At 42.5% G+C, this 26911-nt stretch overlaps 1 protein-coding gene across 1 annotated transcript; it reads right to left on the reverse strand.

The window, feature by feature from the left end:
• Positions 1–3834: 3834 nt before the first annotated feature.
• Positions 3835–26906, reverse strand: LOC143030354 (uncharacterized). Its single transcript, XM_076193506.1, has 10 exons — positions 26903–26906; positions 21586–23486; positions 20377–20649; positions 18509–18667; positions 18108–18298; positions 11719–12260; positions 8032–8162; positions 7321–7453; positions 5491–5637; positions 3835–4269 (listed from the first exon to the last, which is right to left on the reverse strand). The coding sequence occupies exons 1-10, from the start codon at positions 26904–26906 to the stop codon at positions 4061–4063; spliced, it is 3690 nt and encodes a 1229-aa protein (XP_076049621.1). The 3' UTR covers positions 3835–4060.
• Between the last annotated feature and the right edge of the window lie 5 nt (positions 26907–26911).

The following is a 26911-nucleotide window of genomic DNA, read 5'->3' on the forward strand; positions in this document are numbered from 1 at the left end:
ATATATATATATATATGTGTGTGTGTGTGTGTGTGTGTATCTTTTCACTTTCGCTCCTCCAGCCCCCCCCCCTTCTCTCTTCCCTCTCTTTATCAGAGTCTTCCATATGTATGTCCCGTAATGGGACAATATTATTATTATTATTACTAACTGTCCCCCCGTCTCTCTCTCTCTCTCTCTCTCTCTCTCTCTCTCTCTCTCTCTAACCTAAGAGAGTCTTGTATACATATAGGCCATAATGGAACATTGTTATTATTATTATTACTAACAACTCGCTTCTCCCTCCCACCCCCTCCAGGTAACCGAAAATGTACTCACGCGGGACCTGAAAAACGTTGGTGACGTATCACCGACGGCGACACCAGCGTAGGCACCGACGCCGGCATAGGCACCGACGCTGTCGTAGGCATGACTCTGCTGCTGATAGTACTGCGCATGCGCGAGCGCCGTCCGGACGTGATGCCGCGACGCGATGACCCCCGGACACGGATCCTGCTTGTAGTGGACCCTGAACCCCGGACCGTGGGTCTTGGCCACATATTTGGACGGGACTCCGGTCCGGAACTCCAAAAAGATGACGCTGCTCATGATGAAGGCTGCCCGGATCCGGGGGGGAGAAAAAAAAAGGGGGGGGAGAAAGCCCCCCATGGGATAAATAACAACGATAGTGGGGGGGAGAGGGAGAGGGGGAAGCCCCCCGGGGGCGAATAACAACGGTGGGGGGAGAGGGGGAACGACGGGGGAATAACAATGATAGGGGGAGGAGAGGGGGGAAGCCCCCCGGGGGGAATAATGACAGTGGGGGAGAGCAGGGGGGAAGGAGAAAGGGGGAAGCCCCCCTGGGGGGAATAGCAATGATAGTGGAAGGGAGAGCGGGGGGAGGAGGAGAAGGGTGGGGAAAGACCCCTGGGGGGGAATGCCAACCACAGTGAGGGGAGGAAAGGGGCAAGTCCCCCTGGGGGAATAACGAAAGTGGGGGTAGGAGAGGGGGAAGCCCCCCGGGGGGAATAACGACAGTGGGGGGAGGAGGGGGGGAAGCCGAATTGCTCACAGAAACTATTTTTTACTATTTACTATCATTATTATTATTTTTTTTTACAGACATCACCACCCTTTCTGGACGGCGGGGCTATGTGGAAGCTCGTGGCGGTAGAAACACACACACACACCTACACACACACACACACACACACACACACACACACACCAACACTCTCAAAACTATCATATGAAGAGAGACTAGCAAAACTTGAACTACAGACACTAGAGCAAAGAAGAGAGAGAGGAGATTTGATAGCTATTTACAGAATCATGAAAGGCATAGAAATGATTGATAAAGAGAATCTGATACAATGTGATGATAGAAATAACAAGAGGACACGGAAAGAAAATCAAGAAAGACAGCTACAGAAGAGATCTGAAAAAGAACAGCTTTCCTCACAGAGTAATAGACAGTTGGAACAAGTTAGATGAGAATGTGGTGTGTGCAAAAACAATACATGAATTTAAAAATAGTTTAGATCAAATGAGATATGAAGACGGGACCCCACGAGCATAGCTCCCCTTCCCGTAAAATACAACTAGGTCAATACACAACAAACCGACGTCCAGCAAGGGTGGGACCTCGAATGACAAACCCCACACGAACACTGGCGTCACATATATAGTATGACGTCATGTATATAAGGTGTGACGTTATATATATTATGACGTCATTTCTGTAGTATGACGTCATGTATATAATATGACATATAGTATGACGTTATATATATATTGTACATCGTATGATTACTCATATATGATATGACGTCTTATATATTATATGACGTCATTGCCATAGTATGACATCATTTACATATGACGTCATGAATATATGACGTCATACGTATATAGTATGATTTCACATCTTATATGATATGACATTACATATACATAGAATTATTTCACATATATAGTATAACGTGTTATACATGTGGCGTCACATATAGTATGACGTCATTTGTACATAGTATGACGTCATTTGTGCATAGGATGGTAGGTAGGACCTACCTTTGACAGGCGAGGGCGAGCTGGAGCCGTGTGTGTGGGCCAAATGTCCTCCGCAGTATCGGTCGTGTGAAGGTGAGTATTTGAGGCCGTCTTTAGAACCGTAAGGAATGAGGAGGTAGTCTAAGACGCAATAAAGCGAGCTTATGCCGGACCTGTTAAGAAGAAAGATGGCGCGGTGGGTCTAACGGTCGACATTCATGTGATTTTGTTTTGATTGTTTATTTAATTTTGTTTTGTTTTATTATATTCTATTCGATTTTGTCTTTTTTGTTTATTTATTGTTGTTTATTCATTCGTCATGCCAGATCTGTGAGAAAGGTTGAGAGTTGTAGATATAATGTTCGACATTTATTTAATTTTGTTTTATTTTATTCTTTTTTTTTATTCTGTTTTATTTCATTTTATTTTTATTTATTATTTCTTTCTTTATGTTTTTGTTTTTTTTCGTTTAATATGCCAGACCTGTGAAATATAAAGACAAAGAGGTGGGTCTAATGTTCGACATTTATTTGATTTTGTTTTATTTTGTTTTTTAATTTTATCTGTTTATTTAATTTAATATTGTTTTGTTTAATTTTATTTTACCTTATTTTATTTATTATCATTTCTTTGTTTATTTACTTCTTTTTATCGTTTGTCATGTCACACCTGTCAATGAGCAAGATGGAGGGGTGGGTCGACATTTATCTAAATTTGTTTTATTTTATTTGTTTACTACTATTTGTCTCTATTTTATTTTGTTTTATTTTATTTTTATTTCTATTATATTTTTGTTTATTATTATTCTCTTTGTTTATTATTATTATTATTATTATTATTTATTTATCTATTTATTTTTTTTTTATTATTTTTTTTTTTTCCGTTTGTCATGCCAGACCTGTGAAAGAGATGGAGTGGTGGATCTAATGGTCGACATTTATTTAATTTTGTTTTGTTTAGTTTTATTTTATTCCATTTTATTTTATTTTTATTTGTTCCAATTTCTTTGTCTTTTTTTTTTTTTTTTTTTTCCATTTATTACGCCAGACATGTGAAAGACAAAGAGGTGGGTCAAATGTTCGACATTTATTCAATTTAGTTTTATTTTGTTTTTGTTTGATTTTATGTTTATCTAATTTAATGTTGTTTTCTTTCGTTTCATTTAATTTTATCTATTATTATTTCTTTGTTTATTCATTTATCTATTTTTATCGTTTGTCATGTTAGACCTGTCAAAGAGCAAGATGGAGATGTGGGTCTAATGTTCGATATTTTATTTAATGTTGTTGTATTTGGTTTGTTTATTATCATTTGCCTGTTAATTTAATTTAATCTAATTTGATTTTATCTTGTTTTTATTTTTATTATTATTTCTTTGTTTATTATGATTTATTCGTTTATCATACCAGACCGGTCAAAGATAAAAACAGAAAGCTGGGTCTAATGATCGACATTTATTTAATTTTGTTTTATTTTTTTCTATTGTTGTTTGTCCGTTTATTTAATTGAATTTTGTTTTATTTTATTCTATTTTATTTTATTTGTTTATTTGTTATTGTTCATCTGTTAGTCTTTTTATTATTAATTCGTTTGTTATGCCACACCTGTGAAAAAGCAAGACAAAGAGCTGTGTGTAATGTCTGCCTTTTATTTTGTTTTGTTTTGTTTGTCTGTTTATAATTAATCATCTGTTTATTTAATTCTAATTTAAAATTTTGTTTGTTATTTTATTATTATTTATTTGTTTATCTATTATTAGTAACCACGTTGTTTTAAGAAAATGTTAAGGAAATTTATGGATGGGAATAACAGGTTAGTCATGGAACTGCCTAGTGTAGGCCTTAGGGTCTCTTGCAGTCCCCTTCGCTCTTATGAGTGAGGAGAGAGGGACCAGGAAAGAAGAACAACACTCGTGGAGACCCGTCGACTACACAGATGCCAATTTATGGGGAATTTCCCCCCTAGATTTCTTCGTGGGAAATAATCTGGGGGGGAAAATCCCCATTCGAAAACTGGCCGACGACGGGGTCGCTTACCTGTCATACGGCACGGATTTGATGGTTCCGTATTTTTCGATCATAAACTCGCCGCTAGTGGCAATGTATGTCACCGAGCAAGCCCCTGGACGTGCCTTGATGCAGATCCGGTAGTGTTGGCTAACTAGGTACTGCCCATCCTCCCAGTTGAAGCTCTTCAGCGTCCCGGAGGACTGGGTGAAGTACTGGCGGCACCCTGGGGGAGCTGGGGCAGGGGGAGGAAACCACGGGGGAGACCCAAGGGGTAGAGGGGGGGAGACCCAGGAGGGAGAGGGGGGAGACCCAGGGAGAGGGGAGAGATCCAGAGGAAATGGGGGAGACCCAGGGGGAGGGGAGAGATCCAGGGGGGAGGGGGAGATCCAGCCAGGGGATAGAGAAAATGGATTTGGGATTAATTAATAGTTTCAAGAACAATCGTAATGTTATTTTTAGTTTTTGTATCTACACACACACAGATGTACACACACACACACACATGTCTACAGGATGTGAAGAAATATAGTTTTCCATGTATATGTATAAATATGTGGAATAGCTCAAATAATATATTATCTATTATCGTATGTAGACACATACACAGAGATACACACATACACACAGAGACAAACATGCGCACACACACACAAACACAGATACCTACACACACACACAGATACCTACACACACACACAGATACCTACATACACACACAGATCCCTACACACACATAGATACATACACACACTTAGATACCTATACACATACACACACGCACACACACACAGACTCACACACACATAGATACCTATACACATACCCACACGTATACACACACACACACACACACATAGATGTCGAAAGGATATAAAGAAATGTAGTTTTCAAAATAGACGTATAAATATGTGTCATAGCTTACAAGGTGATAAGATAGCCCAAAAATCAAGCAATACACGAGATAAAATCTGAAATATCATCAGAAATCAAGGATATAGATTAAGTTGATAATGTACATGAATTTGAGTCTAGATATGTTTAGAACATTAGATAATAGGACACGGGACCCGACGAGCGTTAATCCTTTCCTGTACACACACACGTATTCGGAAACTGAGACGTTGTCGGGCACAAGACTCGAACCGCTAACCGAGACGTAACAAAGGTGTTCGTTTGCAAAGCTGTGTGCGTTACCACCGGACAAGTAGTGCGTTAGTAACGCTTTCGGTAACGCAAATGCCCAGCTGTGGTTATGTTATATTTTAGAATAGGGAATATTAATGTAATTTAGATATCAGTTCATTGAGAATATTCGTAAAAAAAAAGTATATAAATTTTCCATTTCATTATTTTCTTCATTAAAATCAGTCTAAAGGAAATTAAAATCGGTAACGCACTACTTGCCCAGCTATGTTCGTTCGTTCGTTCGTTCGTTTGCTCGTGTTCAACTCACCCATGAGATGAGCTTGATGGCGACAATCAATCTGCTTGACGGAGATGTACCAGCTGAGGGCGAGGAAGGGCGCTGATGAAGTAGCGACCACCTGAAGGTGTCGGACCGTCGTCGTGCCGGCCGGGGGGTCCTCCACCTCGGCGTAAACTGTTCGGGAGGGAAAAGGCGGGAAACACGACGTGACGTCAGAGTCGTCATCAACGAATTCAAATCATCTACTTTTTTTATTTATCAATTCGTTTATGTATATTAATTTGTTAGATTAATATATATATAATATATATATATTTGTATATTTTTCAACTCTAGGTTGTGACTGAACTGGCGGGAAGCACGAAAGCATAACGTGACGTCAGAGTCGTCACTAACGAACACAATTTATTTTTGTATTTATTCGTTTACATATATTCATTTGTTTGTTAAATTAAAATCATATGTATATATATATATATATATATATATATATATTTTTTTTTTTTTTTTTTTTTTTTTTTTTAGAAGCTCCGCCATGGGATACGAACCCTGACCCGTGCGTCGATAAGCACGAGGCCAAAACGCTAGCGACCATGCTACATGGTGATGGTTCAAAAGGACTGTACTAGTCCCCGACCACGCTTCACGTAACATTGGAAGAGCTAGTCTCATTTTCATCTAATCCCGTATTAGGCGAGCCCTCCGACAAGTTGTATAATTTTAAGACAGATATTTTTAGAAGCTCCGCCATGGGATACGAACCCTGATCCGTGCGTCGATAATCACGAGGGCTCGCCTAATACGGGATTAGATGAAAATGAGACTAGCTCTTCCAATGTTACGTGAAGCGTGGTCGGGGACTAGTACAGTCCTTTTGAACCATCACCATGTAGCATGGTCGCTAGCGTCTTGGCCTCGTGATTATCGACGCACGGGTCAGGGTTCGTATCCCATGGCGGAGCTTCTAAAAATATCTGTCTTAAAACATACACAACATATATATATATATATATATATATGTCAACTCTAGACTGTGACTGAACTAAAGGAAAATATCAAAATCGTTAGAGAAAATATCGATATTTTGAAACCGTTACCTGCTTTATTAATATGATAACAGTAATAATGATAGCAATTATAATTGATAATGATTAATGGAAATGATATAATGACAATAATGATAAAAGTAGTGATAATAATAGTTGTAATTATAATAGTAATAATAATAATGCTAATAATAATAGCAATAATAATATTAATAATAATAATTATTATAATAAGAAGAAGAAGAGGAAGGATAAAAATAATGAAACTCTTAGGGATGATTGCGTCATATTTCACAATTTCCACCAAAACCATTACCAACCCCACCTGATGGGTTCGTTAGGTTGGTAACCCTGATTGGTCGCCTCCACAACCTTTTGTCTGTCTGTCTCTCTGTCTTTTCTCTCTGTCCTGTCTCTCTGCCTATCTGTCTCTGTCTGTCATGCATCAAGGCAGGGCTGTGTGATTCATCACCATGGTCTTGGATCACGTGTTGGACTCGTGATCGACAGCTACTTCCCTCCCGGAAGAGAGGTCAGAGCTCATATATAACCGATCTATGGTTCATAATGCTGTGACCTTACACGCACACACACACCCAACTCCCCCCCCCACGAGAGTTGGAGTAACGACTCGCAGCGCAGCAATACTGAAATTACTTTCTCCCTGGGGGCGGTATTTCAACCCGGACCGCCGTAGTGGCGGCCGCGAACACTACCAACTGCGCCATCGAGTCGTGTGACCCAATTTGCCGTGTCTACCGACATCCACGGCGGGATGGGTCGGGCGCCTGACCGGAAGTCTACTACTCACAGTGCTGGTCGACGTTCGTTCCGCAGATCCTGTGGAATCCCAAGGGCCAAATGGTCCCCGTGAACTCGAGGAACTGATTCTTGCAAACGCCCTTGTCCGCTGCGGCGAGCTCAGTCTCGAAGTCTACTCGGAGCTGTTGAAAGAAGGAAGGAGGATGCAGGAGACCATAGGGCCTACACTTAGGAGTTCTATTACCACCTGTCATACATAAAGTTGGCTAGCCAGGAGTTTGGGAACTTACATAAGAATATAAAAACATAAGAATGAAGAAGGAGGCTGCAGGAGACCTTAGGGCCTACACTGGGGAGTTCCATCTCCCTTACCACCTGTCTAGCCAGGGGTCTGGGGGCTTACATAAGAACAAAAATAAAGGAGACCATAAGGCCTACACTAGGCAGTTCCATGTCAATGACCACCTGTCATATCCCCCTACATCTTATTTCCTTCTTAGATCTAAATTTGTCCAATTTAAACTTAACCATTAACGCGAGTCCTGCACTGTTGTCTTAATATGATGACCTTGTCTGCGTCCTGTCCCTCCATTCACTCCCTCTCTCCCTCCCTCCTTCTTCCCCCTTCCCTCCTCCTTCCCCCTCCCCTCCTCCTTCCCCTTCCTATCCCCCTCCCTACCTCCCTCCCTTCCCCTCCTTCCCTCCCTATCCCTCCCTCCTTCCCTCCCTGCATACATACAACACCCTACCTTACGCCTACCTGGCAAGTGTTGGGTCCGAGTTTGATCCTGAGCGTGCAGGATGTGGTCAGGGCGTCGTGGTTGGGGAAGGACGGGTTCAGGAAGACCACGTCGGACTCCCCAGGGGCGCTGCTCCCCCCACAGCTGTACACTGGAGGGCGACCAGGGGAGGAGAACCGACGTCGGCGCCGTCAGATGAAGTTCGAGGGTGAGGTGGACGAGGAGGAGGAAAAACACATGGTAAATATATAAATAAATATATAAAAATAATTGTGTGTGTATGTGTTTTGCGTGTTTGTGTATGAGTGTGCGTGCGTGCGTTATGTATGTATATACCTGGTTGTATTAACCTAGTTGTATCTTACGGGAAGGGGGAGCTAAGCTCGTGGTGTCCCGTCTCTGTATCTCGCCATGTCTAGTTTGCTCTCAACCCATTAAACACCGATGACAAGATTCTTTGTCATTTGGTCAAATAAAACAAAAAATCATAAAACACCAAAATGTTTGATCAAACACCAGAAAAATATGACGTCATCAGTCCTCCTCGCTTCGCTCGCGAGCGAAGCGAGGAGGACTGACGTCATATTTTTCTGGTGTTTGATCAAACATTTTGGTGTTTTATGATTTTTTGTTTTATTTGACCAAATGACAAAGAATCTTGTCATCGGTGTTCAATGGGTTAAATTCGTGTATGGTTTTTGCACACTGTTGTTTCGTTCAGTTTGTTCCAAGTGTCCACCACTCTGTGTAGAAAACTGTTCTTTTTCAGGTCTCTTCTGTAACTGTCCTTTTTGAGCTTCCTTCCATGTCCTCTTGTGTTTCTGTTATCCCAATTCAGTAAGTCTTCTCTATCAAGGACTTCCATGCCTTACATAATTCTGTAGATGGTCAAGAAGTCACCTCTTTCTCTTCTTTGTTCCAGAGTCGGTAACTCCAATTTTAACAATCTTTCTTCATATGATAGTTTTGTTAGTTCTAGAACCATCTTTGTAGCTGCTCTCTGGATTTTTTTTTTTTTTTTTTTTTTTTTTTTTTTTTTTTTTTTTTTTTTTTTTTTTTTTTTTTTTTTTTTTTTTTTTTTTTTTTTTTTTTTTTTGTATTGGGTGACCATAGTGTCCAATGTAGGCCTTTTTAATGTGACTAACATTTTCTTTACCATTTTTTCATCCAAGTAAGTAAAAGTCACTTTGATCTCAGCAAATTATAGGTTTCGCTGACAATTTTGTTTATATGTTTGTCAGGGGACATATCTTTTTTTTTTTCAAAACTCCATTATGCTACATTCCTTTATGTTGAATTCCACTTCCTATTTCTGACTCCGTTCCCAAACCCTGTTCAGATATCTCTGTAATGAGTAACAGTCTTAAACAATTTTGCATCATCTGCAAAGAAACTCATGTAACATTCCACACCCTCGTCCATGTCATTCACATAAACGGCAAACATTATTGGAGCCAACACTGATCCTTGTGGGACTCCATTAATTACCTCTTCCCAAGTAGAAGTCTTATCTCTGAGCTCTACCCTCATTTTTCTACCATGCAAAAAGTCCTCCATCCATTTCAAATAGTTTACCTTGCATTCCTCCTATGGTATCTAGTTTTCCTAATAGTTTTATGTGAGGGACTTTATCAAAAGCATTTTTGGGCTGATCCGTCCCTTTCTTGTATCATATCTATTAGTCTTGATTAAAAGAAGATCAAATTAGTGGTACACGGTCTTTCCTGTCTAATTCCGAATTGTCTCTGATTCACTATATTGTATCCATCTATTTTTTATAGTTTTTCCACAGATTTTATCTACTGTACTTGTAATGGAAACCGGTCTGTAATTTGTTGGGTCTTCTTTATTTCCCCCTGTATAAATTGGTACGATATCAACATTTTTCCAGTCTTCTGGTATTTTTCCTTCTTTGGGCGAGCAACTTATTATGTTGTATATTTTGTTTGCTACTTCACATTCTTTTAATATCCAATTTGCTACTTCATCCGGGCCGTGTGATTTTCTGACATCAAGGTTCGTCATTTGATCCATTATTTCCTTCATTTTGGGAGATTTTGCTTCTCTCTTTTTAACTCGTTGTATTTTTTCTCTACTGAAAACTGACTTGAAGTATTTGCACATAACTCCTGCCATTTCAGTATTCCCTGTGCATTCTGTGTTCCCTTGGCGTAGTTTCACTATTTCCTGTTTGTTTTTCAGTTTCCCATTTATATATCTATAGAATAGCTTGGCTGATCCTTACATTTTTCTATTATGTCTTTCTCGTAGTTACATTTTTCTTTCCTGCGTATTTCTACATTTGTTTCTCTTCTTCCTATTTCTAAGCCAGTGATTATATAATCCATGTCCAACACTGTTTGGTATTAGTAGACCTCTTAATCTTGTCTCCACAATTCCTATTAGGTCTAGTTTAGCTTCTGATATGTAATCGTTAAGCTCGTTCAGTCCTGAAATCAATCAATTTATATAAGTACATGCTAATTTTAATTTTCCTCACCCTCCATTATCTCTGAACCTTTAAATTTTTTCTCATGTATACCATTTTATCTGTCTCATATCAAACACTCTCCACTAGAACTGCGTTTTCTCAGTCTCCGTTCTGTGTGTGTGTGTGTGTGTGTGTGTGTGTGTGTAATAATAATAATAATAAAAGGTTTATTTCAATAGCAGTGGTACACTGACAATGATACAATGCAAAAGATTATAAAAATATATATAAAACTTAGGGTATATACACGGTACAAGTTGACATAAGAGTTGATTATGTGCACAATGGATGGGATGGCACTGTTTTTGTAGCGGTCAGTCCTTGGAGCTTTGATTGGTACGAGCCTATTTCTGTGTGCGTGTGTGTGTGTGTAAAACTGTAATAGAATGTAATACATTATTGTATTGATTTTTATGTATCTAATCATGACTTGATTTCTATTAATCTATATTTTATTCCATGAATTTATTTATTTTTCTAATGTTTCAATACCTGATAATGTTGACACATCTACAAACCTATATATTCAGTATTGATCAATCAATCGCTTTGTTCCGGATGATTTGATTGACCTACGTCATTAACCCATTAAACTCCGATGACAAGATGTCTTGTCATTTGGTCAAATAAAACAAAAAATCATAATAAAACAACAAAATGTTTGATGATCAAACAGCACCAGAAAAATATGACGTCGTCAGTCCTCCTCGAAGAGGAGGACTGATGACGTCATATTTTTCTGGTGCTGTTTGATCATCAAACATTTTGTTGTTTTATTATGATTTTTTGTTTTATTTGACCAAATGACAAGACATCTTGTCATCGGAGTTTAATGGGTTAATCAATTAGCTATTCACTTGTATATTTATCTATTTTTATTTATCTATTTATTTATATTTTCGTTTATTTAACTACAAAGTAATATTGTAACACATTAGTAAATTTCAACAAAAACCCACCGTGTTGGATAAGAAGAAATGAAATAAATAGATTCCATATATTTCGATCACGGACTGTGATCCTCTTCAGTGGAATACGTATTCCACTGAAGAGGATCACAGTCCGTGATCGAAATATATGGAATCTATTTATTTCATTTCTTCTTATCCAACACAGTGGGTTTTTGTTGAAATTTTGTTTATTTGTTTATTTTATTTTGTTTTTTCATATTAATGTCTTTGTTGAAGTGTCTACCAAGGTTGGAAGGGCAACCTACCTGCCGGGGAAGTGACGGTGGAGCCAACACTTCCGGCACCTGTTCCGGCACAAGACACTGCGCCGTCGACCGCTCCGGTTCCGGTAGACGTTCCGGTGCCAGTCACCGCAGCGGCGCCGGCGGTTGCTTCTGTTCCGGTATATGTTCCAGTAAGTGACCCGGTTCCGGTAGATGTTCCTGTAAGTGAACCGGTTCCGGTAGTTAACCCGGTTCCGGTAGATGTCCCGGTTCCTGTAGGTGACCCGGTTCCGGTAGTTAACCCTGTTCCGGTAGATGTCCCGGTTCCGTAGGCAGCATGCTCCCCGACGACAGCGAGCCCCCCGGAACCGCTCAAGGTTCCGGATCCGGAGGCAGTTAGAGCAGCCACGGCTCCGACGGCGGCACCGACGGCCGCGGCTGCAGCCGCTGCGGCTGCCGCTGCGGTGGCCTGCGTGGGCGAAGCTGCGACCAAAGAGGAGGAGGAGGAAGAGTCCCCGGAGATGGTCGCCACGCTGGAAGTCTCTCCGGAACTCGTGGCCGCTTCTGACGTAGGAGAGGCGATGCTGGAGGAAGAGGAGGAGGAGGAGATGAGCACACACACACACACACACTCTTCTGTAACTGTCCTTCTTTAGCCCATTAAACTCCGATGACAAGATGTCTTGTCATTTGGTCAAATAAAACAAAAAATCATAAAACACCAAAATGTTTGATCAAACACCAGAAAAATATGACGTCAATCCTCGCTTCGCTGCGAGCGAAGCGTGGAGGAAGAGTGATTGATGTCTGGAACAAACTAAACGGAGAAGCAGTGAGTGCCAAAACTATACACGATTTTAAGAATAAACTGGATGCAGAGAGATACGAGAACGGGTCGCGACGAGCATAACTCTCGTCCCGTAAATTACAACTAGGTAAACACACACACACACACACACACACGACTCGGTGGCGCGGTTGATAGAGTACTGGACTGTCAGTACGGAGGTGCGGCAGTACCTAGTTCGAATCCTTCCCAGAGACGAAATTATTTCGGTATCGCTGCGCTTCGGGTCGTTACTCCGACTCTCGTGGGCGGGGAGTTGTGTGTGTGTGTGTGTAAGGTCATAGCATTACCCATAGATCGGTCATACGAGCTCTGAGCTCTCTTCCGGGAGGGAAATAGCTGTCGATCACGAGTCCAACACGTGATCCCAAAGACCAAGGTGAATACACACACACACACACACAGAGCTGTTGTCAGGACTCACAGGACCACCCGATTTAGCCATGAAAGCGTTTGGGAAGTGTATAGTACACCATCCCTTGTCAGAAGTTCTCCTAGTGGACGATGTTTACACCAAGTGGGATAGTTACGTCAATACCATTACTTCTTTCACACCAAGACTCTGACCATGCAAACCCTCAGACCTTCCCTGGATTGCACCAAGGATAAAGCGGCTGATGAGACAGAGGATCAAGGAATCCTATACAGGAGCATTTGCAACAAAATCATCCGTGAAATTAGGACTGCTAAAATATCATATTATCCAAGCAAAACCAACCATCTCGAACAGGTAATTAGCATCCAAAGGTACTTTAAGATTAAAGAGAACATAAGAACATAAAGGAGACTGCAAGAGACCATAAGGCCTACACTAGACATCTCCGTAACCATCACCACCTGTCATCCCCATCCATAAAGTTGTCTAATCGGTTTTTTTTTAAACAACTGATAGTTTCAGCGCTTAGTACATGGTTACTAAGTTTATTACATTCATCGACCACCCTATTAGTAAACCAATTCTTGCCTATTTCCTTCTTAAATCTAAATTTGTCCAGTTTATACCCATTACTGCGAGTCCTGCCCTGTTGTGGTCCCAACAACCAGTCATCTTCTCTCTCTTGTATTTCTTAGTCACCCCCTGGACAGGGAACACATGAGATCAACAGTCATTTTGCTACTATATGTCTTAAGTCTCCCCAACCTCTACCCCACCCTCCTCCCAGCCTACCTGCCATCCCCTTCCCCCCACCCCCTTTGTTCTTGAGTTTGAAATCGTTAAGTAATTAAAAAGCTCCAATCCCAAAAGATCCACCACACCAGTTGACCCCCCACTAAAGCTCTGCCAGGAATTTGTCCCCCGAAATTGCCGCTCCTCTTCGTTCGATAATCAATGCCTTTCTGACTCAAAATAAATGCCCCCAGAGATTGGAAGACTTCGTCTGTCACCCCCATCCCTAAAGTCCCCAGCCCCCAGTCCTTAACCCATTAAACTCCGATGACAATATTCTTGTCATTTGGTCAAATAAAACAAAATCGTAAAACACCAAAATGTTTGATCAAACAGCACCAGAAAAATATGACGTCAGTAGTCCTCGCTTCGCTCGCTTGCGAGCGAAGCGAGGAGGACTGACGTCATATTTTTCTGGTGCTGTTTGATCAAACATTTTGGTGTTTTACGATTTTGTTTTATTTGACCAAATGACAAGAATATTGTCATCGGAGTTTAATGGGTTAAATGACATGAGGCCAATTGCCAACACGCCCGTCCCCTGTCTCACCCGTGAGGACGTTGTCTTCAACTGGGCATATAGTAACATACGCAATAAAATAGATCCACAGCAATTTGGCAACATCAAAACTTCATCCCCTACTCACTGCTTAATTGACCTATTTGATTTTATTCACAGAAATTTAGACAAACGTAACACTTCCCTTGCTCTCACTTTCATTGATTTCAGAAAAGCATTTGACCTGGTCGACCATACCAACATAAGGAAATCAATAGAAATTGGTCGCCATCCCAACCTAGAAACATGGTTGTCGGATTTCCTGAGCGTTGACAGTTTGTCAGGTTTAAAGGCTCGACCTCTACCCCACAACACCTGACCTGTGGAGTCCCCCAAGGGACCAAGATGGGAGCGCTGTGCTTCCTAATTTGCTTCCATTTCACGATGCTCTAGTTGACAGTTCCCATCACTGGAAATACGATGATGACTCAACTGTTGGTATCACCGTTGACAACACAGCTTCTGACTACTCTCCACTGCAGGCTACTGACAACTGACAACCATGTGACCATTAACAGTACAAAAACGGTCACCATGCACTTCTGCACATCAGAGAAGGATGTACCTCCTCCAAATGTCACAATCGACACCCAACCTCTCCAGGTAGTCAAGTCCACTAAATTACTGGGAATCGCTATTGATGACCAACTGGACTGGAAGCAGCAAGTGACAAACACCGTCAGAGCAGTGTCTTATCGACTATATGTGCTGCAGAGGCTGAAATCACTTGGAACACCAGAGAAGGAGTTGAAGAATACATATTCCACTTTTATTCTACCTAAACTCTGCTATGTATCTCCAGCCTGGACCCATTCCGTCAACCTCACTCAGGAACGCCAGCTAGAAAGGGTACAGAAAAGGGAAGGCAAAATCATCCTAGGCTCTTCTTATTCCAACCACGAAGCTGCTCTAACCACCCTCAACCTACCCAAACTCTCTGACCACTACAAGGAGACACTAAGAAAATTCAAGCTATTACGTCATCCTCACCACCGTAACCTGCTACCGCCGGAAGCTGACCGTCCTGCCTTCCCGGGCTACAAGACATCACAATAGACTCGAGCCTTTCAAAGCACCACGCACAGACAGATATAAACACAGTCCCATACCTTCTATTGTACACTTATTAAACAACATCTAATCCAAACATCATATTAACACTAGGACGCATTTATCATGTTTTATATGTTCATATTTTATATATTTTTATAGTGAACAATCACTTCAGCATCATAACATGTATAGGTAATCATTTATTATGTACTATCTTAACTTAATACGTGTATTTTCAGCCTTTGGCTGCCAAGTTTTCAATAAACCATTTATTATTATTATTACTGTTATTATTATTGTTGTTATTATTATTGTTATTGTTATTATTATTATTATCATTACTATTATTATCATTATCATTATTATCATTATTATTATTATAATTATTCCCTATCTCCCAGCTCCCTTTCCACCCCTGTTCTCCTCCTCACCTCTTCATTTCTCACTCTATCTAGCCTAGTAACCCCCATCATACTTTTCAGACACCTCATCTCAAACACATTCAAACTCCTCTCTTCTTCTCTTATGTTCCATGTTTCTGCCCCATACAGTGCTGTTGGCACAATCACTCCTTCATACAGTCTCCTCTTAGCATTCATTCCCAAATGTCTATTCCTCATTACACTTTTTAATCCACCAAGGCATTTACTCGCTTCTCTCAATCTACATTCTACCTCCACCTTCACTCCACCTTTTCCTGCCACATTTGCACCCAAGTATCTAAAACTATCCACTTCCTCCAGTCGCTCGCTCTCCTTTAATGCTCACTTCCAGTCTACTGCCACTTTCACCCCTTGTACATCTCATCACCTTACTTTTACCCACATTTATCTTTAGCTTTCTTCTATCACATACTCTCCCAAACTCTGCCACCAACTTCCTCAATCCCTCCTCCGATCCTGCCACAAGCGCAGTGTCGTTCGCAAACAACAGCTGGCTCACCTCCCCCATGGAAAGAATGAGTGAAGAAAGACTAGTAAAAGAGGTATGGAAGGCAGATGTGGAGGGAGTGAACATAAGGGGACGTCCTAGGATGAGGTGGATGGATGGGGTGAAGGGGGCTTTGAGGAAGAGGGGAATGTCTGTTGAGGAAGGACGGGAGAGGACAGAAGACAGGGGTAAATGGAGGTTGTATATGGATGATGTTGCGATTGCATGAGGTGGAATGGGCGGGGGGATGGGGGTTGAGGTAGTATGTGTGAGCAAAATTTGACGCAGCCCGAAGGGATTTCTCCCCGTTTTCTCCTTTTATGCAATGGGGGACGGAGAGGGGGGTCGCCGATTTAATGAAGCGGCCTTGCTGTGGATGTGCTGTGTCTTGCGACACTGCTCCTGACCCAGGGCAGTGGACAAGGTGCAGGGATGACCTGTCATCCAGGAGGTGCTAAGATAAGAGGGGTGTGGAGTGTATTCAGGGATGGATTGGGTGGGAATGATTTTATCCCTTTTCCTTTTTGGCTACCTCCCTTGTAAGGGAGAAAAAGCCTTGGTATATGTATATGTATGTATATTGTTATTATTATCATTATTGTTGTTGATATTATTATCATCATTGTTGTTGTTGTTGATGTTTTTATTATTATTATTATTATTATTATTATTAATATTCTTATTATTATAATGATTATTATTACATACACAGACGGAGACAAACTCACAGAGCTGGGCGCGTTACTGCCAGACATGTAATGCGTTACCGAAAAATCTGGGGTGCGTTTCCGTCAATACGTATTATATACATACACACACACACACACACACACACACATACACATATATATACACACACATATATATATACATATATATATATACTGTATATATATATATATATACAGTATATATATAGTTCGGTAACGCACTACATTTCCGGTGGTACGCGCCCAGCTCTGCAAACTCACACGTAATGTGATACCTGGAGACACAGGAACGGTACCCCTCGAGCATAGCTTCAGTCCTTTACGTTCTAATTAGATACATTTAGATGATATAGAAAAATCAGTAGCCATTCTCACATTAGTAACTCTTCTCTCTATTTCTCTCTCTCTCTTTCTCTTTCTCCCTATCTCTCCCCCCTCTCTCTTTCTCTTTCTCCCTATCTCTCTCTTTCTCTTTCTCTCTCCCCCCTCTCTCTCTCTCTCTGTCTTTATCCACCTGTCTATCTATTTATCTATCGCTCTATCAATCGATTTATTGTCGCGGGATTGTGACAAGTTGAAGAAAATAGAAGAAAAAATCCAATTTCACGGGTCATCAATGTATACCGTCAGCTTCGATCCTAGACCCGTGTCTTCTTCCACACTCTTCTATTTATCTATTTATATATCTATTTGTCCATCTCGAAAGAAATATATTGCATGCAGAGTTAGAAAATATTCCAATATATAGCCATTTCTTCATTTCTTTCATTTTTTATATCTTTATTCATTTCCTTGTTACACGTGTTTTGCCTTTGAGGGTGAGATCTTACACAATACTAAAGTCACCCCTATATTTCAGAACAAGATTTTTCGTTCTCTCTTACATTTCATTTACTTTTTTCAATACGGTGACACAGTGCAATCGTTTTACTAGAGAAACTGCCAGAAAATTTAAGTTATCTAAAAACTAGAACCGACTAGATTGTGTTCTATATCCATCAAAATTCTAGAGACAAGTCCTTCAGATAAATAAAACTTTTCGTAGCTAAAAAGATGTTTGTGTCAAGTTGCTAAGGGGGGGCGTCACCGTATTTAAGTTTTAAGAGAAAACGAAAAACTTTGGCATGACTATATAAATTGGACAAAATTTAAACTGATAATTACCTTTCCATTCCTGTGTTTGTCTCGCTGACGTCTCCCGTGACTTCGGCAGTTCCTTCTCCTTCTCCTCCTCCTCCTCCTCCTCCTTCTTCTTCTCCTCCACTGGCGAAGAAATCGCTGGAGATTAAATCGTTGGTAGAAAAATCTGTGGTGCCGTTTGGAAAATGGATGACGACATTGTGTTGCGTAAGCACCTGCGAAACGTAAACATGGAGACATATAGTGTTACGTAGGGACAGGCAGCAACAAATAAAGAAAAAGTAGATAAAGAGTAAAAAAAAAGAAAAAAAAAGAGGATAAGGACAAGAAAAAAATAATAAGAATTACACGAGTAAAAAAAAAAAAAAAAAAAAAAAAAAAAAAAAAAAAAAAAAAAAAAAAAAAAAAAAACCTGACCAACTGACCTCGTTAACGACCGACTGCGACTGGTTCTGCAGCTGGACCTGCTGCCCGAGGGGCGGGTACAGCGACTCCATCTGCGACGCGGCCGCCGCCGCCGCCGTGGGCGACGTCAGAAACGAAGGGTAGTCCGCGTAGTCGCCGTAGACCAAAAAGGCGGGGCCCTGCGAGTACAGACAGGTTGACATTAATAACAACACTACGCTGGGGTTCGAGCCCTCGCCTGAGCGGCTTGCTGATTATAAGACGAAGGCCGTACCATCGTGCCACGACGACCCTTCATAATGGAACGATTTAGTTACACCGAGGGCGCCCGCGTGAACACGGTATGTACTGTATTGCATGTCATGACACTATATATATATACATATATATATATATATATATATATATATATATATACTATACTATATATGTTGATGAAGATGGAAAAGAAGTCACGAGTCTAGTTCCGATTTTCTGGGTTTATTCCTGACCGGTTTCGCTCTATGCTTCCTCTGAAGAAGCATAGAGCAAAACCGGTCAGGAATAAACTAAAAAAAAACTCGAATGTAGACCTGTGAATTCTTTTTTCAACCTTCACCAACTTGACACAATGTCCCAGCATATATATATATATATATATATATATATATATATATATATATATATATATATATATATATATATATGCATATACATCACTGATGAAAAAGTAATAACACATTTGTAATCCACAACCAACACCACAGACGGAATAAAAGAAAGATCTGAATACACGAATGTATTACTTCGACTGAAGAGGGTTGCAGTTAGCAGTCAAAATATATTGACTCCCGTATTTAGCTTTCTCTTGTTCCGACTGTGGTGTTAGTTGTGATATACAGTATATACAGTAACAATAGATACTAAATGGTCCCTAGTACACAAATATTGGTTGATAAGATGAAATATATATATATATACCGTATTTGCATATACATACATGTATAAACGTGTGTCCGTGTTTGTATTGTGTGTATTTACCTAGTTGTATTATACAGGAAGAGAGCTATGCTCGTAGGGACCCGCTTTTGTATCTTTCAGCATCCAGTTTGATCTTAAATTCTTGTATATTTTTTGCATTCACTGTTTCCTCGTTCAGTTTGTTCCAGATATCTATCACTCTGTGTGGGAAACTATTCTTTTTCAGATCTCTTCTGTAACTATCCTTTTTTGAGTTTCTTTTCGTGTCCTCTTGTTTTTCTCTTGTTCCATTTTAATACATCATCTTTATCTAGGACTTCCATTCCATTGATAATTCTGTAAACAGTCAGTAGATCTCCTCTTTCTCTTCTTTGTTCCAGGGTTGGTAGTTCCAGTTTGGACAATCTTTGTTTGTATGTCAATGTGGAGAGTGTTGGTGCCGTCTTTGTCGCTGCTCTTTTTATTCTTTCTAATTTCTTTATATTATTTTAGTACTGGGTGTCCATAGTGTCGCAGTGTGTGTGTGTTTGTATTCACCTTGGTCTTGATCACGTGTTGGACTCGTGATCGACAGCTATTTCCCTCCCGGAAGAGAGCTCAGAGCTCGTATGACCGATCTATGGGTAATGCTATGACCTTACACACACACACACACCCAACTCCCCGCCCAAGAGAGTCGGAGTAACGACCCGAAGCGCAGCGATACCGAAATAATTTCGGCTCTGGCAGGATTCGAACTAGGTACTGCGGGCACCACCGTACTGGCAGTCCAGTGCTCTATCAACTGCGCCACCGAGTCGTGGTGTGTGTGTGTGTGTGTGTGTGTGTGTGTGTGTGTGTGTGTGTGTGTGTGTGTGTGTGTGTGTGTGTGTGTGTGTGTGTGTGTGTGTGTGTGTGTGTGTGTGTGTGTGTGTGTGCATTAACTTACCGTATAGTACTCCGGATCGTAGTACAAAGCCGTGAGGTTCTCGTAATTCGGAAGAACTTGAAGAACACCAGTGACGTCACCAGACCTCTGGACAAGCTTCCCAGCCTTCTTCACCTCCTCCTCCTCTTCCTCCTCCTCCTCGAGGACGATCCTCCGAAGTTTTACGTCCTCCTTCTCTTCCTCTTCCGGGTCTGCTTCTTCGGGGGACACGGGGACCACGATTTTCTTCCTCTTCTCTTCTTCTTCTTCTTCCTTCTTCTTCTGTTCGTTGTGCTGCAAGAAGGAACGAGTCTCTTTTAGTGAAACACAGACACAAACATAGACACAGATACAAACACACAGACACAAAAACAGACACAAACACAGGCACAAACACAGATACAAACACAAAGACACAAAAACAGACACAAACACAGGCACAAACACAGGCACAAACACAGACACAAGCACAGATACAGACACACACAGACACAGACACAAACACATATGGGGGACCAAGAGAGCATATAGGAACTACTGGCCTATCTTAGATTAACCTAGCCTAGGCTAACCTAGCCCAGTTCTGCCCATCCTATCCTAGCCCAGCCTAACCCAGCCTAACCCAGCCTAGCCCAGTTCAGCCCAGCCTAATCCAGCCTAGCACAGTCTAGCCTAGCCCAGCCTAGCCTATCCTAGCCTAGCTTATCCTAGCCTAGCCCAGTTCAGCCCACCTTAGCCTACCCTACCTTAATCTAGCCTAGCCTAGCCCAGTTTAGCCCACCCTAGCCTAGCCTACCTTAATCTAGCCTAGCCTAGCCTAGCCCAGTCTAGCCTAGCTTAACCTAGCTTAGCCCCGCCTAGCCTAGCCCAGCCTATCCTAGCCCAACCTAGCACAGTCTAGCCCAGCCTAGCACAGTCTAGTCTAACCCAGTCTAGCCCAGCTAAGCCTAGCCCAACCCAGCCCAGCCCCTATGAGGAGGTCCCATAATCGGCAAAGGCAGCTGAAAAAAAAAAAATCAGAACCTGAGTCAGGTCTCCTGCTCGGCGAAGCCCGCCAAAACTATATATATATATATATATATATATATATATATATATATATATATTATATATATATATATATATATATATATATATTACCAAAAGCTGCGCCAGGTCCCTTGATCGGCAAAGGCCGCCAAAACTAAAACTTAAAAAAAAAAAAAAAAAAAAAAAAAAAAAAAATATTACCATCAGTTGCGTCAGGAGATTCCTCCTGAAGCTCTGAATTTGCTTTGTCAGCCACAATCGCTCCCTCTCCGTCAGCCCCTCCTCCTCCTCCGCCTCGACCGACCCTCCTCCCAAAGGCGCCGTCGCCGGTGGCAGACCCAGAGGTCTCGATGGAGTATTCGCCGCCGGCCTCTTTGGGCGCGAAGTTCCTGACGAAGAGAATCCAGAACTCAGTCCTGGGACGCGGGTGGGATCGATCCCGAGCCTTGTGGGAGCCTGGTCCCGGTTGGAGCCCTTGGGAATCGGCCTCGGGGACTCGAGGAGGACCTGGGGTGAGGCGCCAGTAGGAGTGGGTCTGACGAAGGACGAAGACCAAAGTTTTGGGTAACCCTGTGGAGGTCTCGTAAGCCCAGGTCTCTGGTACCCCTGCGTGGGTCTCGCAAAGTCGAGACCAGGGAACGGGCGCCCTTGGGTCGGTCTCGGGCCCCAAGGGCCTGGGCTCGGCCCTGGATCCCCGAGGGAAGGTCTCGAAAACAAGGGACCAGGAGGTCTTCGAGAGCCCGGACTTCGGGAGCCGTGAATTGGTCCCGAGAACCCTTCGGGTCGCTTCTGGACTTCGACGACCGCCGGTCTTCGGGGCTCAGAGACCCTGAGAGTCCCCTGAGAGCCAGGACCCGACCACAGGCCCTGGCGGTCTAGCTTCTGGGAGGAGTTCGGGTCTGTTCCCCCGAGTTCGGGGTTCTCCGGGAGACCAGAGGATGAAGACTCTTCGGGGAAGTTCGATATCGAGAAGAAGCTGTCGAAGTCTGGTGGACTGGAACCGCCATTCCAGGAAGGAGGAGGAGGCGGCTCCTCTTCTCCTCCTGGGGGAGGATCCTGGGGAGACAACTCGCTGTTGCCCCAGAGATGAGCACCTTCGTCTGGGCGGAAGTCGCTCTTACGAAAATTGGGGTCTTCTTCTTCTTCTGGGGGACCACCTTGGAGAGACTCGACCTCAGGCCCTCCTCTTCCTCCTCCTCCTCCGTGGAGGAAAGAAGTACCTTGGTGCGATTGTGCTTCAGGTCCTCCTCCACTTCCTCCTCCTCCTCCTCCTCTTCTTCCTCCTCCTCCTCCTCCTCCGTGAAGGAAAGAAGCTCCCTGGGTTAGCCCGCCGGAGACCATAGGGCGCTGTCGCTCTGGACCCAGACGATAGGAGCTCACTAAACCCGTTTCTGGGGAGTTGAGAATGTCGTCAATGACCGCCTGGATCTCTGGGTCCACCGGCTGGAACGTCGCGGAGGGGTCGCGATCTGACCCAGGATCAGGTGATGGGGACTCAGGGCCGCCCACTGGGTGATCGAAGGGGCCGGGACCCACGGGGTCGTGGACTCCCCAGAGGGAGAACTGGGGACCCTGGGGGAAGGCGTCGAACTTCGAGGTGTCCGGGTGGACGGTGTCTTGGGGATTAAGGTCAGGTCCTGGGTTCTCCCATCCGGATACGGGGACTTTTGTGTCGTACCTGAGTCTGTTGAGGATGCTCGACCCTGGGGCGTTCACGGGGGACCCGAGACCAGATCTCGGGACGTCAGAGCCGGAGTCCCCAAGGGTGAAGAGATCGATCTCTGGGGAATCCCCGCCGGGTACCTCGGCCTCGAAGTCGAGTTCGGGAGGATCCGGGTCGTTCTCGAACGTCGGACGTCGGACGTCGATGTCCGTCGGGTAATCCGTCTGGGGGACCGGAGGATTACCCACGAGGTCCGGGTAATCGTGGACGGTTACTGGGTAATCGCCCGGGGGTTCTGGGTATTCCTCGAGTGGGAGATCTCCTCTAGGTGTCTGGGCGTCACCGGGATCCACTGCCGGGGAGGCGACCTCGTCGTCGATCCTCTTCGTCGTCGCTTCTTCTCCTCCTCCTCCTCCTCCTCCTCCTCCTCCTCCTTCTTCTGAAACGTAGGAGAGGGAGATAAAGGGTAAAACTAAAACAAGTTTATTTTAACAGGAATAGGATAAATTATTATTACACACACAAACACACACACACACACATTTACAAAAACACGAAAAGCATGGAAGTTGTTGACATTGTTGACAGAGAAGACTTATTAAAGTTGGATAAAAGAAAGACAAGAGGATATGAAAAGAAACTCAAAAAGGATGATTATAGAAGAGATCTGGAAAAAAAAATAGTTTTCCACACAGAATGGTGGATGTCTGGGACGAATTGGAAGAAACAGTAGTTTGTACAAACACCGTGCAAGAATTAAAGAACAAACTAGATGTTGCGAGATACAAAGACGGGTCAGCACGAGCATAGCTCCCCTTCCCGTATGCTACAACTAGGTAAACACACACACACACACACACACACACACACACACACACAAGAATTTAAGAAAAAAATTAGATGTTGCGAGATACAAAGACGGGTCACAACGAGCATAGCTCCCCTTCCCGTATGCTACAATTCGGTAAACAGATACACACGCGCGCGCGTGCACATAAGAATTTAAGAAAAAATTAGATGTTGCGAGATACAAAGACGGGTCACCACGAGCATAGCTCCCCTTCCCGTATGCTACAACTAGGTAAGCAGATACACACACACACACACACACACACACACACACACACACACACACACACAAACACACGTAAACAGTGCTCAACCGTAAAATTACCTGTAGCCTTTATCTCGACCCGATCAATGGAATACTGAACTCCTTCCCCTCCTCCTCCTTCTCCTCCTCCTCCTCCTCTTCTTTCTTCTTCTCCTCCTCCTCCCCTTTCTTCTTCTCCTCCTTCTTCTCTTTCTTCTTCTCCTCCTCCCCCTTCTTCTTCTCCTTCTTCTCCTCTTTCTCTTCCTCCTTCTCCTACTCCTCCTTCATTTGTCTTTAGTGTCTCATCATTGGAAGGTAGGTCCCCTCCTCCTCTTCCTTCTCCTCCTCCTCCTCCTCCTCTTCCTCCTCCTCCTCCTCCTCTTCCTCCTTCTTCTTCATCTATCTCCACTGTAGTATCTTCATCTCCTAATGCAGTTACAGAATCTGTCGTCGCCATTGTTGTTGTTGTTGTTGTTGTTGTTGTTCTTTTCTTCTTCTTCTTCTTTCTCCTCCTTGCGCCAGGGATTTCCGCCGGAACCACCTTGCCGTACGCCAGGCCTGCGGGAGGAGAGACCATTTGGTCTTTGTCAATGACCGGGTCTGAAGGGGTCTGAAAGGGTCTCATTGGCTCTGAAAGTGTCCAATTGGGTCTGAAAGGATCTAATTGGGTTTAACCCATGCAACTCCGATGACAAGATGTCTTGTCATTTGGTCAAATAAAACAAAAAATCATAAAACACCAAAATGTTTGATCAAACACCAGAAAAATATGACGTCAGTCCTCGCTTCGCTGCGAGCGAAGCGAGGATTGACGTCATATTTTTCTGGTGTTTGATCAAACATTTTGGTGTTTTATGATTTTTTGTTTTATTTGACCAAATGACAAGACATCTTGTCATCGGAGTTGAATGGGTTAATTGGGTGTGAAACGATCTAATTTGGTTTAATTGGGTCTGAGAGGTTCTAATGGGGTCTGAAAGAGTCTAATTGTGTCTGAAAGAGTCTAATTGGTTCAGAAAGGGTCTGATTGGGTCTGAAAAGTCCTAATTGGGTATAAAAGGTCTAAATGGGTCTGAAAGGGTCTAATTGGTTCAGAAATGGTCTAATTGGGTCTGAAAGGGTCTAATTGGGTCTGAAAGAGTCTAATTGGGTCTGAAAGAGTCTAACTGAGTCTGAAATTGTCCAATGGGGTCTGAAAAGGTCTGAAAGGATCTTATTGGGTCTGAAAGGGTCTAAATTGGTCTGAAAGAGTCTAATTGGGTTTGAAAGGGTCTGAAAGGGTCTTATTGAGTCTAAAAAAGTCTAATTGGGTCTGAAATTGTCCAATTGGATCTGAAAGGATCTTATTGGATCTGAAAGGGTCTAATTGGTTCTGAAAGGGTCTTGTTGGGTCTGAAATTGTCTATTTTGGTCTGAAAGGGTCTAATTGGGTCTGAAAGGGTCTTATCGGGTCTGGATGGGCTTGATGACTCTGATTAGGGCTTCAGGCTTGGGCCAGGGCTTGGGCCAGGGCTATAATAAATGGGAAACAGCATTACAAGTACATGTGTATACATTGTGTATATATATATATATATATATATATATATATATATATATATACATTGTTATAAATAAATATATATATATATACATATATATATATATATAAATAAATATATATATACACACATATATATATATATATATATAGCGACAGCAAATTAATTAGAAATTAATTTCTTTTTTCTGAGCTTTCTAGGTTTCAGAAAGTAGATTTCTATGGAAAAGAGATAAGTCAATTTCCATTCTCTCTTCCCCTCTCTTTTCCCCTCATTCTTCCACAGAAATCTACTTTGCGAAAATTACGAAAGAAACTAATTTTCTAATTCACTTGCTGTCGCTTTCAACAAAATATGATTGAGGGAGAATCCCCTGCTACGCTTCACCAATATAGTTATATATATATATATATATATATATATATATATATATATTATATAATATATATATGTGTATATTATATATATATATTATACTATATATATACACATATATTATATATATATATACACATATATTATATATATATATATATATTATATATATATACACATGTGCGTGTGCATTCCCTGTGATAATCTTACCACCCTTTCCCCAAGTGCTAAGACAGCTGGAGACCTTGACAGTTACTCCTTGCAGTAAAACTCTCTCTCTCTCTCTCTCTCTCTCTCTCTCTCTCTCTCTCTCTCTCTCTCCCTCCTTATCCCCTTCTCTTACTCCTTCCTTCCCCCTCCCCCTCTCTCCCTCTCCCTCTCTCCCCTCCTTCTCTCCCATCCCCCTCTCCCTCCTCTCTCTCCCCTCCTCTCTCTCCCTCCTCTCTCTCCCCTCCCCCTCTCCCTCCTCTCTCTCTCCCCTCCCCCTCTCTCCCTCTCCCTCTCTTTCCCTCCTCTCTCTCTCTCCCCCTCCCCCTCCCCCTTTCCTCCTCTTCCCTGCCCCCCCACCCCCCATCCCCCGTGTTGACTTTATCGGTCCTTAAACTGTCAGTACTTTGGTAGCAGCGCCCCTTAGGATCACCGTTACGCAGCGTTCTCCTTTATGAATAAAATTCAAAGAAAAACGCTGAGTCACTTGACCCTCCCTCTCTCCCTTCTTCCCTTCTCTTCCTTCCTCTCTTCCTCTCTCCCTTTCATCCTCTCTTCCTTCCTCTCTTTCTCCCTCCCTTCTTCCCTCCCTCTCTCCCTTTCTTCCTCTCTTCCTCCCTCTCTTCCTTCTTAACTTACCCATGGGCG

The sequence above is a fragment of the Oratosquilla oratoria genome, chromosome 12, assembly GCF_046742065.1.
Source record: "Oratosquilla oratoria isolate Oo_2021 chromosome 12, ASM4674206v1, whole genome shotgun sequence".
Lineage (NCBI taxonomy): Eukaryota > Metazoa > Arthropoda > Malacostraca > Stomatopoda > Squillidae > Oratosquilla > Oratosquilla oratoria.

What these genes read in the sequence shown, in the direction of transcription:
- LOC143030354 (XM_076193506.1), bottom strand. An exon ending in CACCGTCACTTCCCCGGCAG is followed by an intron (nt 8,163 to 11,718) that starts GTAGGTTGCCCT and finishes GTCGCCCTCCAG; the next exon opens with TGTACAGCTGTGGGGGGAGC. An exon ending in AACGAACGTCGACCAGCACT is followed by an intron (nt 5,638 to 7,320) that starts GTGAGTAGTAGA and finishes CCTCCCGAACAG; the next exon opens with TTTACGCCGAGGTGGAGGAC.